Source organism: Cucurbita maxima, unplaced genomic scaffold (assembly GCF_002738345.1).
Source record: "Cucurbita maxima cultivar Rimu unplaced genomic scaffold, Cmax_1.0 Cma_Scf00010, whole genome shotgun sequence".
Taxonomy (NCBI): Eukaryota; Viridiplantae; Streptophyta; class Magnoliopsida; order Cucurbitales; family Cucurbitaceae; genus Cucurbita; species Cucurbita maxima.
The window spans coordinates 1968443-1982931 of record NW_019272026.1 but is presented as its reverse complement, the minus strand read 5'-3'; the positions used below and the strand labels follow the sequence as shown (position 1 = coordinate 1982931).

The window sequence follows — 14489 nt, the reverse complement described above, 5'->3', positions numbered from 1 at the left end:
TTTAAATAGTATTTTGTATTGAACGGTTAGGATCGTAGTAGGGGTAGGAATGAGATGGTGGATTTGTCCTAGAAACCAGACAAAGGGCCTCAAAAGGGCTAAAGAAAAACCAATATTCTTTTGAAGACAGTGATTATTCAGTGTTCCCTTTAGCCAGTTTTGGCAGAAGAAGTAGGAAAAAAGAAGCAAATAGAATATGATTTTCTATGCTCAAATGTGTCACGGGCATACATTGGGATGTACAAAGCTACAATTAAATGAAATAAAGCCTTTGGAATGTTCCTATCTCTCCCTTTGCCTTACCATTCAATCTTCCCGGACCCTTCTCTTTTCGGTTCGTCTTGTTTGTTGGATTATGTTATCCACGACGTTTCGAGAAAACATGATCTTTTGAAGTGTCCCTTTTTGGGATTCGCTTCACAGCTATAAAAAACTCGATGATTAGGAAGATTAATAGAGAATGTTACGGGTGAGTTTAGATCTGACAGGCGAAATTAGGGTTTAGAATCAATGGTTGAGGTGGCTCGGGGAAACCCTTATGGAGTTCGGTTGAAACAAAAAACTGGAGACTATAGGTCAACCTCAAATCATAATAACTCCAATAGTGTTAAGTTCCATCGAGTAAGGCACCATCCTCGAAACCTTAATTTGTTGTACCCTTATGGAGAATTAATGTTTGTGTGAGTGAAAATACTAATGAGTGTTGTAGGTGAGTTTAGATCTAACGAAGTACGTCGAAGACTGAGAGACTGCGAAATTAGGGTTCAGGATCAATGGTTGAGATGACTTGGGAGAAACCCTAATGGAGTTCAGTTGAACCCTAAAACTAAAAACTATAGGTCAACCTCAAATCATAATAACTCCAATGAATGTAAGTTCTATCGAGTCATGCACCATCTTCGAAACCCTAATTGACTACACCCTTTCGGTTTAAGCATCAAATCTAGTGTGACAAGTACCACATCAATATGTAGATCTTTGCGTTTTGTAGGTCAACTCTTTCTAACTCATCAAGGTCTAGTCATCGTAAGGAAGAACAGACGAACAAACACACTCAGCTTGAAGAGCACAATACAATAAAGAGTTGTGTATTATGTTCGAGAACGATGAATCACTCCCAAAACATTAGAAGGCGCACGTATTTTACTCTATCCGAATCCACCACTCTCACATGTTGTTGTACTAAAAAAAACCAAATATCATCACAAACTTGCTCCATTACCCACGACATAGATTCTCGATCACAAACGCTAAAAAATACGTTCCATTATTTTATATAATATATTATATAAATAATAATAATAATAATAAAAATAATAATAAATAAGTGGGTGTATAAAGAAGAAAGAAGTGATGAAGAAAATGGAAGAAAGTGGGTGTGCAAAAATGGAGGAAATGATTGAGAATTACAGTGTGGGGTTTTGGTCAGCTGAGTCTCAGAAGGCCAATCCGGCGCCGTTTTTGGCAAAAACTTATGAGTTGGTGGAGGATGCTGCCACTGATCACATTGTTTCTTGGGGCCGTTCTCACACAACCTTTGTTGTTTGGAGGCCACCTGAGTTTGCTACTCATATTCTTCCCAACTACTTCAAACACAATAACTTCTCGAGTTTCGTTCGACAACTCAACTCTTACGTATAAATCTCCCCTCTCTCTTTCTCGTTTTTTTTTTTCGTCTCTTTGTCGTTAGACTGATATCGATCGGGGAGAATTTGAACTTCTGGGTTATGTAGAATAGTCATATTTGTGTAGAATCACTGATAGGATAGTTATATCGTCGACTCTCTCCCGAGCGTCTTGAGATTCCTTTCTTGATCGTCGGAGAGAATTTGAACTTCTGGGTTATGTAGAATAGTTATACTGGTGTAGAATCACCGATCGAATAGTTATATTGTCGATGTTCTTCTGGCCGTATTAGGATTCTTTTTCCTGATCGTCGGGGATAATTCGAACTTTTGGGTTATGTAGAATAGTCATACTGGTGTAGAATTACTGATCGGATAGTTATATTGTCGATGTTCTCCTGGCGGTCTTGGGATTCATTTCCTGATCGTCGGGGATAATTCGAACTTTTGAGTTGGGTAGAATCGTAATACTGGTGTAGAACCACTGCTTAGATAGCTACATCATCGACACTTTCATAGTCGTCTAGAGATTCCTTTAACCTATGAGCAATGAAGGAAGATATAGTTTTGTATGTTTTTCTTAGTTTTGCTTGAATTCGTTATTAATTTCTTGACCCATTTGAATTTACTAATTTTAAAGGGAAAGATACCATAATCGACCACTTGAGCTACATGGTTAGTTCGTTTTTCTTTTGATGAAGGTAGACATGAATTAGTGCTGAATCATCTTGAACTATACTTGAGTTATGAAATCCCGCCTCTCTATATGTGAAATTTAAACCCTATGAACTCTAGGAAAAAGTAGACACTGTCGTTCAATCACTGTTGAGCTATACTCAAATTGGTTAATGAAAAATATAGCAGAGGTAGAAGTATCGAAATTGTATTGTTGAGTATAATCACTAGTGTTATAGAGCTATGCTCGATCATATGCTACAATTTGTAAGAAACGAGAAATAGATCGTCCGACAAACTTATAGAGCTATGCTCGAGTTTTTTTCGTAGGGATTCAAGAAAATAGTCGCAAAAAGATGGGAATTTGGAAACCAAAACTTCAAGAAAGGAGAGAAGCAATTACTATTAGAGATTCAAAGAAGAAAACCCCATAATCACAACAACAATCTCCACCAACAACAACAAATCCCATTCCAATTCTGTTACACCGCCGCGGCCGCCACCTCCTCCTCCTCCTCAGATCCCGACATCCTGGCGGCGCTGACGCAAGACAACCGCCGTCTACGGCGGAGAAACTACATGCTGCTGTCAGAGCTGACCCAGATGAAGAATCTCTACTCCGACATCATCTACTTCATCCAAAACCACGTCAAACCACTCGATCACAAATATGGCAGATCGGTTCCCAAGTTGGTGGACTTGAAGCCTCCGCCACCGCCTCCGCCTCCGCAGACGGAGGCCGGAGTAGAAGAGGGAAGTGGGTCTGTGCAGCTTTTTGGGGTTCCGATTAGAGGGAAGAAGAGAGTGCACCATGAAGAGGGTGAGCTTCAGATGAGCTCCCATGGCGGATGATATATACTAATTATTATTATTTATTATATATATATTTTTTAATTATTATTGTACATAGATATTGATGGAATCCTCCTGATATTTTGATTGGAAATGGCAATTATGATTATTCCAATAAAATTTTAAAAGTTGCAATATTATTCTCGAATTTTGGAAGTAAATTAGAACGTGAAACAATAACTTAGAAAATGAACTTGAGTTCCAAACAATTTAATTTGTAGAGTCAATATGCACGGTACATACTTTATATAAATTGAGCTATTAATACAAGAAAATTCGACTCTCCCGATATTAGACTTTGAGACAGTTTCTACCGACAATGAAAGAAATATAGATGACATGTATTGTTTTTCTACTCATAGTTGCTACTCCCTTGGTTCTGTGTTAATATTTCACATTTTTTTTTGTTAATCAATTATATTAATTAAGTTTTCGGTTAATTATTCAATGATATACCTAGAATGATATATAGTATTGGATTATATTATCTTTTAATTTAAAAAATATTATATTAAAAATTTTGAGTCGGTGACGACTACAACTACTCCCGACAACGAACCATAATGACATTGGGCAAACCACAATAATATCGAATGAGTCAATAAATTTCAATCGAATATTTGTCAGTGATTAACTAAATATTTGTTAAAATTAATTAATCCATTAATCAAAAAATTGAATTATTTTTGCATCCAAATACTAAACTTTCAATTTTTATATGCAGTAAATTTGTGACTTTTAATTTTTTTTTAATAATTCAATGACGTATTCTCAATAATTTATTTGATATAGAATTAGAATTTTATTAATTTATTAAATATTAATTGAATTAAAGGATTTATTAAATATAAATTTAAAAGAAATTAAATAGTGAATAACAAAATTTATAGAATTCTATTTTAATTCTTAAAGCTGAAATAATAAAGGATTAAAATAGTATTTGTTTGTGGTTTAGAAAGAAAATGATATTTATTTAATTGATGAAAAGAAAGGAGGTAAAAATATATAAATGAAAACTCCATTTCCGAGGGTCGAACCTGGGTCACCTGCATGACAGGTAGGAATACTAACCACTATCCAACGACTTTTTGAAATAAAATGAATTATATAATTATTAGACTAACAATATAAATAAATAAAAAGAAATCGCCGTTGCCGGGGATCGAACCCGGGTCACCCGCGTGACAGGCGGGAATACTCACCACTAATAGAATGAATTATATAATAATTACAGTAATATATATAAATAAATAAAATGAAAACGCCGTTGCCGGGGATCGAACCCGGGTCACCCGCGTGACAGGCGGGAATACTCACCACTATACTACAACGACTTCTTGAAATAGAATGAATTATATAATTATTACACTAATAAATATAAATAAATAAAATAAAATCGCCGTTGCCGGGGATCGAACCCGGGTCACCCGCGTGACAGGCGGGAATACTTACCACTATACTACAACGACATTTTGATGTTAGGGAGAAATTTAATATTTGAAAAGAATATACAAACTAAGCTAAGGATGCGGACTCGTTGATATTCGAATGAAAAATGTTATATTTCTTTTTTCAATTTTAAATTTTAAACACTCTTTGCAACGAAGTCACATCATTATTGATTTCCTCGATTTTTTTAAATTTCTACAGGTACACTAATTAATCTACCTTTGAATTTACTCGTTATGAACGGTTGTCATTAACCCTACCTTTGAATTTTGCAAACATAATCATTTTATTTTCAATTGGTATGGAAGTGCAACATATAAATTGTTCGATAAAAAATAGAAGGTGAGACGAAATAAACATTGCCACGACTACAAGATGGTTGTTGCACTTCCATACCGATTGCTGGATACAGCACCTCACTATTGGTTCCATTGGGAGCAATATTCACCTCGTCTCTAATCAAATTATTACTCGTTTGAATGAATTTATACAAGGACAAGTTGAATGCTATATTGATATTGTGAAGAACGATATTATGTGGTTCGTTTGTAAACTTGTAAATGAATGCATCTTATCAATATATGATAGGATACACTGTCATCCAAGCGATGCTATTAACTATATGAAGAGAAAATATAGTCGGTACGGTTATGATAAAGCTTCAAATTTTTTATATGATTCGAATGTTGCCGAGTAGATGATTCCATGATAATTTACTCTAAGGTGCAAATGTTAGGCGATTTCCAACAATTGTGCGAATCGTTGCAATGCATACATATTAATCCAAACACCGGTAACATTTTATCGAATCGTGAGCATTCGGATTAATTTATATGCATCGTACCGATTCATACAATTGTTGGAAATCGCCACCCTAGAGTAAATTAATCATGCAACCTCTACTAGCACCGATCCAATCATATAAAAATTATACATCTTTCATTTTTTGAAGGATTATATGATAAGGAAACAGGCAGGTTATTGGATCCAAACCAGTTGAAAGTATAAGGCTGCAACTTTCCAATCCAAAATTTGCTCAATTGAAATAAAATTACTGTACGAACAACTCTGTACCACAAAAATAAAAATCACTTAAAAACGAGCAGACAGAAATAGAAAAGCCACTATTAACATTCAATGGCCTAAATATACAGTAATCAAAGAAGATTTTTCCTTTTTTTTACTTTTTGAATTCTTCATGTACATACAGTGATGAAAAGATGGTTTGTATTTGTATCCCTGACCTTATCAGTAGCTTGATAAAACCTAAATTCAGAAGATTAAAGTGCGTGTGGGAGGTTTACATGTTTATCTCCAGCAAGAAATTCGTCAGGCCCATTACTGCAGAAAAGAAAAAAGGAAAATTGAAATAAGAAAATCATAATAGGAGGGAAAAAAATTCAATCTGCCCAAAAGATGAAATGAAAGATGATGGGTTACCTTAGATGGCTCAGTGCTGACATCCTGTAGAGACATGTAAATACCAAAACATGCAACCCAATCGTATAAAAAAATGCAAAAGTTCGGGCATACCTGAAAGAAGCAATGAACTTAGAAATCAAATTTTTCTACCAAAAAGTGTAAGAAAATAAAAATAAAAAGAAACAAGGAAAAAGGAGTTGATGATGGCGTTTGGAAGCCAGAAATGATGGTAGATGGAGAAGTATGAACACAGATGTTCATAAGTGAATAATAATGCACAAAAATGATTGAAAATGATTTTAATACTAGGTTTGTTGAGTTGCACCACATTGAACAACAATTCTACAAATTTCAAACTATCAAAAGGTGATCAGTGATTCAATACATCACTTTTTGATAACTTCCCAAGTTAAGTTTTCTTTGTTACCAAATATTTTAGATTTAAAAAGAAAAAACACTTTTAACCATCCAAAATAGCATAAAAAGTGATGGCAAACATACTCTAAAATTCTCCAACATTACTCAGAAAATCAGACTTGGGGGATAGTGACTTAAGAATCTTGATATCTCTCTTCAAGAAATTGTGGTTCAGAGGGAAGTGTCATGGGTTCAAGTTATAGAGCATGAAAGATAAAGTGGTCTAAGAAGATTATATAGAACTATTTAAGCTCCTTGCCGCACTCCACGTTGACAAAAAAAAGTGGATGAATTATAAAAATCAAAGGGAGACTGTGGAGTCATACTTGTTCCCCAGAAGAAATCGCCCACTGCTGAGCGTGATCCTGTCCCTGAAGCCCAACTCTTTGTATCTCTGATCCTTTTCCTAAAATAAACAAAACCAAGAAAATGCAGTGTGAGGGTTATGTGATTTGTAACTTACAAGCAAAAAAAAGAAGGTAGTAATTAACAACAGGCTTGGTTTTTCCTTGACTCATACACATGGTCGAAGAGGGCAGAGGTGGAAGACGTCGTTCAACGAAAACATTTTATTATGATTAGGGAGTGTTGCAAAGGATGTAAGTAGGAAATTTGTTGGTCTTTGGGCAATAGTGTGCTCGATCTAATTAAAACGGTATGTTTCTCTATACTTTCTTTTTTTGAGAGATGGAGAGAATTGTCCAAATATAATGTACGTATGACCTAGTGAACTAAGATATTATCTAAATTTCAACAATACAATAAGAATTTGAGGGCAAAAAACCTTTCTGGAGAAAGCAGCAAATGGATTTATATCGTCCTCATATATTTTTTTATACTTCGATTCAACGTCGGACATGGAACCACTTTCGAGATCCGCTGGATGCTGAAATAGATAGTTGAAGTTATTGAAGAAAACAAATAAAAGTTGATGGGTTAGGAGTGTGAGTGATGCTCTTTTCTAAACAATGACATAAACATGAGTACCTTCTTTGATCCCCTGGACACTACTTTTTCAAGATTGTAATCCTGCACATAACGAATCTTTCCATACAACTTGACGTTATCAGCTTTTGTCTTTTCTAGCTCAACTGTAAGTTGTCCAATCTTCTCCTTCAATTCTCTTATTTCCTAATGTTTCAGAAGAAAATATTATAATGTTGAATCTGTCATCTCAAAAGAAAAGAAAGGCCTCATCCTAATAAAAATAAATTATACAATGTGGATAAATATGAACAAAGCACACCTCTTCTGCCTCTCGCAAGCGAGCTCTAAAACGGTCCCTTTGACTACAAATTACTTTTAGCATTGAGCTTTGATCTTGATCCAAGGGGAAATGTTTTCGATCAACATTCTGACATACAAGTGACCACATATATTAGGACTACAAATTGAAGAAGAGAGAATTATATAACATGGAAAAATATAATGCAGATAAGTAATTAACGATAATTTCCAACATCATGAATTCGTCAATACACACACAGAAATATGGATGTGAAGAGTAATATAATATACCAGATCAAGCACTCTTTTGTTTTCACTTTTCTTCTTTCTTCTCTGTTGGCCTAACCCTAACCTAGATGTCAGAGTTCTATAAGCTCAAAATATGGTGTTTTTCGGGGATAGACTTTTTACATGGAAAAGTAATAAGTTGAATTTAGTTATCAACAATAGTGCAAACTGACATACTTTACTAGGACAATAATGACCTTCAATGCAACGAGTAAAAATGTAATCAGGGTCTTTACTTGCTTCGCCACAGAGAATGCATATATGAGGGTCGAGGAGTAAGTTTTAGCCATCCTCCAAGGGTAACTAGGCTCTTAAGCATTAAGGACAAAGAAGAGGACTGCGATCCATCTACAGCTTCAATTTTGAAAACATCTTGGAAGCTTCAGCCCTATTTAATAACAATTTCGTTCTTGTTTTTCATTTTTCCTTTTTTGTTTTGTTTTGTTCTTGCTTTTCATTTTTCATTTCTGGCTTCTTCTTTTTTATGTTTCCTCTTTTTTCTTGAGAAAGAAAAACCAAAAACATGTTGCGAATTGGTTCTGGTTTCTTATTCTTTATTTTTTATAAGAAAAAAAAGTCAGTTTTGCTAAAGATCATTTTGCTGTCTCCAAAAGTCAAGGTCATTATTGCAACTTGTAAGAAAAAGTAAATAAGAGCACTAGTTACATTACGGGGGGAATAACAAACAACCGCAAGAGGCTGAAGATAGACAGAGAGAATACCTCAGAAAGTTCGCCCCTTGGCTCTGAAAGATCCCAGTCATCAAATAAATTGCCCTTTTGGTCCTTGGAGTTATACCCCTGGTTTAAAAGAAACAACACTAAAAGTTGATAATCATAGCTCTGAAAGATTTTCAAATTTCAAAGCAATACATGAACTGAATGCCAACAGTATGTGTGTAAATAAGCATTTAAACATATGACAAACTTGAATTTATTCCAGATAAATCAAATTCAACTTTCTTGAACCAAAGAAAGAACACCCTCTTTCGAGGTAAGAAAAAAAATTAAACAAGGGATTATTTATTGTTTTGAAAAGAAGACCACTGCTCACTGGATGCTTCCACATGAATCATTTTGAAAACCAGAATGTATCAAAAAATATAAAATGAACCATAAAAGGAATTTGGCTAAAGATCCAAACCTTTAATATGTCTTCTTCCAACTTCTGAATCAACTTCTGTTGTTCAGCAACCTTTTCTGTGAGTTCAGCAATCTTGCTTTCAGCTGTATCCAGCAAAGATGATTTTTCTGAAAGTTTAACCTGAAGATGCCATAAGAATCACATGAAGAAAATTATGAGAGAAATCATTTCCTTCCACCTACTGACAAAATAAAAATACAGCACCATCTTTCAAGTATGGTCCTGCCAACATATAGGTAATGCCATACGTCCACGTTCATTTGAGCATACAAAAGAGATGGCAGAATTATAATAGCCATGAAGCATAGGCATCGTACCTTAAACTGTGTAAGTTCATGTTCCATTTTTCGGTTCTTATCAAGAAGAAGAGATTCCATTTTGCTCATCTCCTCCCCACTGGTGGCAACTTCCCAATCTTCAGCCTCAATTGAATTATAACCTACAGCCTGAGCATGCAAGTCAAGTAAATCACAGATGAAGGAATACATTATTCATGTACAATGCCAAGAAAATTAATCAGAGGAAGACTTCGGTTGCAAAAAACAAAGATCTTTAAAAACTTGATAATAATTTTTAAGAAGTTGAGGAACAAATTCTCATAATTCAAGACCACAAACTCCAATAAGAGATGCAAATTTGCTAGGCACTAAAGAGGGTGGAGGGAGACTCTTGTCTTTTTCCTGAAATAGAAACCCAAAAGCATCAGAAAGGGAGTCTTCAATCTCCATATCTTCAAAGTGATTAACCATTGGTTGCACAAGAAATTCCACATTGCTTAGGCTAACTTGAGATTCAGCATCAAAGTCATCACAACGAGAGGGAGAAAGATGAATTGTGAAGTCTTCCATAGAGAGAGGGAGAACAAATTGTTCAAAAACTATAGTACATAATTCACAAAATAATAGTTGAATAAATAGTAGAGCTGGACAAACAGCCATCCAAAGAATCACTTTAACTGCGTAATGACCAAGTCTTTGAGGAGCCAAAGAATCAAAATGCAGAGGACCCTCACTACACTACCTAATTAAAGTATCATTCATACCTAAACTACATGTCACATGCTAAGAAACACAAAGACGGCCTGATCAATTCGATTAGGCACTCATCATCTATTTTCATTGTTCAACTCTTTGATGGACACAACACGAATACGATACGTAAATTTCGAAAAAAGTAACACAAACACGTTGGGGTCACATTTATATATGTGTGTACATAGTGAATAAATGTGTATATAATGATATATTATACTTCACTAGCAACTTCAGAATTTCGAGAGTGAGTAAAAAGTAGATAAAATTTCTTTCATAACAAAGGTAGATTAATTACTTGCAAAATCTTCACTTTTTTACGCAGATCATCAACCATTTTTTCAGTTGGTCTTGCTTGAAGCTCTCTCTTCATCTCATCAATAGCAGCTTCCTGGTTTATCATAAAAGGTAGAAAGTAGTCAAACAAAATTCAACATCAAACAGTAGGCATCTTGTTGATTAAGAACAGATGTTACAAACAATACAAATATGTACCAGTTACTTCCAAACGCAACGAAAATGAACTTAAACTTGTAAGAGTGATGCTAATTGATTTAGATTTGCACATTCAAAGTAAATTAGTGCATCAGACCTGGTAATTGATAACATAGTTCTGATGACAATTTTAAGTAAGCACCTTTGCTTTGAATGAAGGAAAAGAGAATTTGTCTCATCTTAAGCCATCAGAGTTTAACTGCCTATTTTCGATGTAGAAGTGAGATTGGTGGTTACCTTTTCATTTATTAACGCATTCAGATTCTTGATCTCAATAAGATGTTGTTCTCGTTCACTTGATAAAGTCGTCTCAATTTTGTGAAGTTCCATGTTTAATTCTGAGATAATCTTTTCTTTGGCACTCAAAGAATTTTCGAGGACGCTATTTAAATCTACATTATCACTGCAGGCAAAGAATAAGAAACTATCAGCAGAATATATCACATAAACTTGAGAAAGATAATAATATATATATACACTTCATTGCATAAGGAAACATGAAAACCAAGGAATGACTCTGTTCTTTTTAGGAAAATCATAACCAGTCCAACAATCAGACAGACGGTTTACACGATCTCTAATACACTATATTTGGTCAACATGCATCTTGGAAAAGAAACGATGTACGAAACAAAGAATACATGTACAAGAGTATTCCAAATAATCTCATGCCAGAAGAGATCACAGGATATTATCCAGTCAACACGAATCAGAGAGGAGAGTAACTTTTCAAACTAAGAAATACTGCCTTCATCAAAGCATAGATATTATTAAATTGGATCAGCACCTATATTTCCCTTAAAAAAATGTATTAGCAGAAAGGGAAAGCACATCATTCTTTTCTGCATCTGTTTATACAGTAGGCACTAAAGATAAGTTTTACCATAAAAGATACGCCAAAAAGAGGCCAAGAAAATCTTAAAAAAAAAAACTTAAAATAGTGTCATCCGTGCATCAAAAGCATTGAATTTCAGAAGCATCCCTTGACTTATGGCTCATTTAGTGCCATAGGAAATAGAATGCTTTATTTGTTTAGTCTCAAGCGAGTTGATCAAGCAGTTTTTAATGCAAAGGTTGGGTGCCATCACCCCTTCAAATCTAATCGCTAAAATTAGCAGTCCCTTCTTTGGTTCTTTTGGATAGAGAGTACTCACAGGATCTTTGAAATAATTGCAGAGGCTCCGAGGAAACTTAAGATTTTACCGTACTTCTCAGCTCTTCCTGGTGTATCGAAATAAGGTCTTTTACAATTGTAATATTCTTTTTACCAATGCGAAGTGGAGTACTCTCAAGTAAGCTTTGACTCTGTACAAGTTGATCTCTCATCTCACTATACTTCCTTTTTTCTAGCCATTTTCATTTCCTATATGCATAAGCTCATCTAAAGACTTCGAATAATTTTCTCTTCCAAGNAAAAAAAAAAAAAAAAAGGACTCATGAATGAAAGAACAGTGAATCACTGAAAAGATACAATCCACTTCTAACTATCATTACAATTACTGCAGAAATGTCAAAACATTCGACCTTGATGCACTGCATTTATACCCTCCTATAATATTAAAAATAAAAGAAAAATATTCATTAATTACCATACAAGTATATATATATATATATATATATTTGGTTTCATTTGTGGATTTGGATTAATGACCATACTTATTAAGTAGGATGAAAATATTATTGCAAAAAAGCTGGCAAAAAGCAGCTCCGACAGATTTTGGAGGATTTGCAAGGGAAAGTAAACTAATTTAATCCAAATCCAGATATTGAGTATCAAAATAGAAGATTGATTACACAAAGTGGTTCCTGTGTGGCCAAAAAATATTAAAACAAGAAAGGTCATTCAACAACAGACTAATTTGACGATGATATGGAAGTAGTATCTCACCTTTTCTTATTGTCAGTGTCATCATTTGCTGACTGTAATTGGGAGCGCAGAAGTCCCTGGATATTCCACACAAGAAAAGAGTATAAAAAACATAGGCAGCATGTGACACCTAAATATCAACAATCAGTATGAATTGAACCCTCACGATAACTCTCTTCCCGCATCCATCCTCTCACATAGTCCCAAAAAAAAAAAAAAAAAACAAATCAGCAAGTAGGAGATATATAATAGTCTGTGCAGTTGACATTAGGTTGTTTGATGGTTCAATCATGAACCTTAATCTGGACATGCTGTGTATCCCCACCACCATCACAAAAGAGAGAGAACAAGAAAAAAAAAATCATCCATGTGCAAATCCTTGCAGGAATTCAGGCATATTTTTATACAAAGTTCCTTCATACACTAATGTGAAAACAAGTTACTAAAACTTTAAGTTCTTTTTTTTTTTTTTTCTTCTTTTTTTATGAGAAATGCGGACTCCAATGGAAAGACTTGTTGATACGTTGATAACTAATAAGAGAATATTTTTCTCCAATAGAATTACTGATAATGAATCCTTTAGAGGGAGAATGTAGTGAAAGAAAACCTTTTCCCGTTCAAGACTAAGGAGCCGTGTCTGAGCCCTCTCAACTTCATCCATCAGAAGGGTGACCTCTGACTGTTTTGCAGCCCTCTCTTCATCTAAAAATATCAATAGAGTAATAAGCAACATCTAGTGTTGATGCACGCTAAGGTGCAATAGCTTTCTAGAGCTTAAGTACAACTTCAGCACAGTGAGACATGAAATAAATAAGACATAATAAATTGATGTAACAAAGATTTAATATTACAAAACAGAGATGAAGAAAAGTAAACATAGATAAGAAATCTATTTAAGAAATTGTTCGTGTTTTTGGTTAAATATGCAATCTAAACTACATACTAGAAATAGGCAAATTAACCTGATTGAGCACGAAGTTCAAACAATTGACTCTGGGCACGTTCATGTAGCTTTTTCATGTTTGAAACACTTTCTTGTTCTCGTCTTAGTTGATCTTGCAACAATCTCTCCCTGAACATTTTTTTTAAAAAAAATCACAGTTAGATACAAGTTAAGCTAAAAAAATGTTTACCGTCAACGAAAAAGAACAAGGCACTAACATCAACAAAAGAAATGCAACCTGTGATTATGTTTCCCTACATAACCCAAAACGGATGGAAGTATCCATAACATTCACAATCTATCCTTGGTAATATTCTTCGCTTCAATTTTCAACATCAATATCAACATTGAAGAAAGTTTAGTTGGATATTGGTTCAGATACAAAATTTAATCAATAAGAACAACCATAGAAACTTTCTCCTTCAATAGATTAAAGAACATTTTAATTTGAATTACAAAAAAAATTATCAATATCTTTCATCATATAAAGTATGTTTCATATCCCTGCAGCCTTATCAAGAATTGATATTGGCATTTACATTCTAAATTAGCCCATATGTAAATCTGAGTGAACCCATTGCCCTAAAAGAGACGGTACCTTTCTTTTATTGCATCTAATGCCTTCTGATTTTCTTCTGCCAAACTGCGTTGCTTGATTTCCACAATTTCCTTTATTTTCTCCTCCATCTGGACAACTAAAAGAAGATTAGCGGATGAAATGAGGAAGAGGGTAATGACTAACTACATAACTTTTTCATTCAAATTGGAATCTAATAGGAAAAACACAGGTCCAAACATTATTAAGAATAGTTGAGAAATTACAACACAACAAAAGTGATTAAATAAAACTTTTTGGTAAGAAACCAAGCTTCCATGGAGAAAAATGAAAGAATGTACAATGACATACAAATACAAGTCCACAAATGGAGTCCTCAATTACAAAAAATGACTCCACTCCAAAAGAAAAATTATACTAAGCTATAATTACAACAAAAAAAAAAAAAAAAAAAAAAAAAAAAAAAAAAAAAAAAAAAAAAAAAAAAAAAAAAAAAAAA

General features: G+C 34.1%; 2 protein-coding genes and 2 non-coding genes across 4 annotated transcripts in view; 1 reads left to right on the top strand and 3 right to left on the bottom strand.

The window, feature by feature from the left end:
• Positions 1-1373: 1373 nt before the first annotated feature.
• Positions 1374-3182, top strand: LOC111485507 (heat stress transcription factor B-4b-like). The gene is made up of 2 exons (XM_023132428.1): positions 1374-1635; positions 2631-3182. The coding sequence occupies exons 1-2, from the start codon at positions 1387-1389 to the stop codon at positions 3150-3152; spliced, it is 771 nt and encodes a 256-aa protein (XP_022988196.1). The 5' UTR covers positions 1374-1386; the 3' UTR covers positions 3153-3182.
• Positions 3183-4414: 1232 nt separating this feature from the next.
• TRNAD-GUC lies at positions 4415-4486 on the bottom strand. The gene has a single exon. It is a non-coding gene; the product is annotated as a tRNA-Asp (tRNA).
• Positions 4487-4549: 63 nt separating this feature from the next.
• Positions 4550-4621, bottom strand: TRNAD-GUC. Its single transcript has one exon. It is a non-coding gene; the product is annotated as a tRNA-Asp (tRNA).
• Positions 4622-5612: 991 nt separating this feature from the next.
• Positions 5613-14489, bottom strand: part of LOC111485399 (protein CASP) — an 11752-nt gene continuing 2875 nt past the window's right edge. The window contains exons 5-19 of the mRNA XM_023132270.1: positions 14033-14121; positions 13454-13563; positions 13099-13193; positions 12513-12568; positions 10862-11027; positions 10428-10520; positions 9416-9544; positions 9099-9218; positions 8678-8755; positions 7687-7794; positions 7428-7571; positions 7225-7326; positions 6767-6846; positions 6042-6134; positions 5613-5942 (exon numbers count right to left, since the gene is read on the bottom strand). Coding sequence (XP_022988038.1) covers positions 5882-5942; positions 6042-6134; positions 6767-6846; positions 7225-7326; positions 7428-7571; positions 7687-7794; positions 8678-8755; positions 9099-9218; positions 9416-9544; positions 10428-10520; positions 10862-11027; positions 12513-12568; positions 13099-13193; positions 13454-13563; positions 14033-14121 — 1524 coding nt within the window. The 3' untranslated portion in view covers positions 5613-5881. The remainder of the gene's footprint in view (positions 5943-6041; positions 6135-6766; positions 6847-7224; positions 7327-7427; positions 7572-7686; positions 7795-8677; positions 8756-9098; positions 9219-9415; positions 9545-10427; positions 10521-10861; positions 11028-12512; positions 12569-13098; positions 13194-13453; positions 13564-14032; positions 14122-14489) is intronic.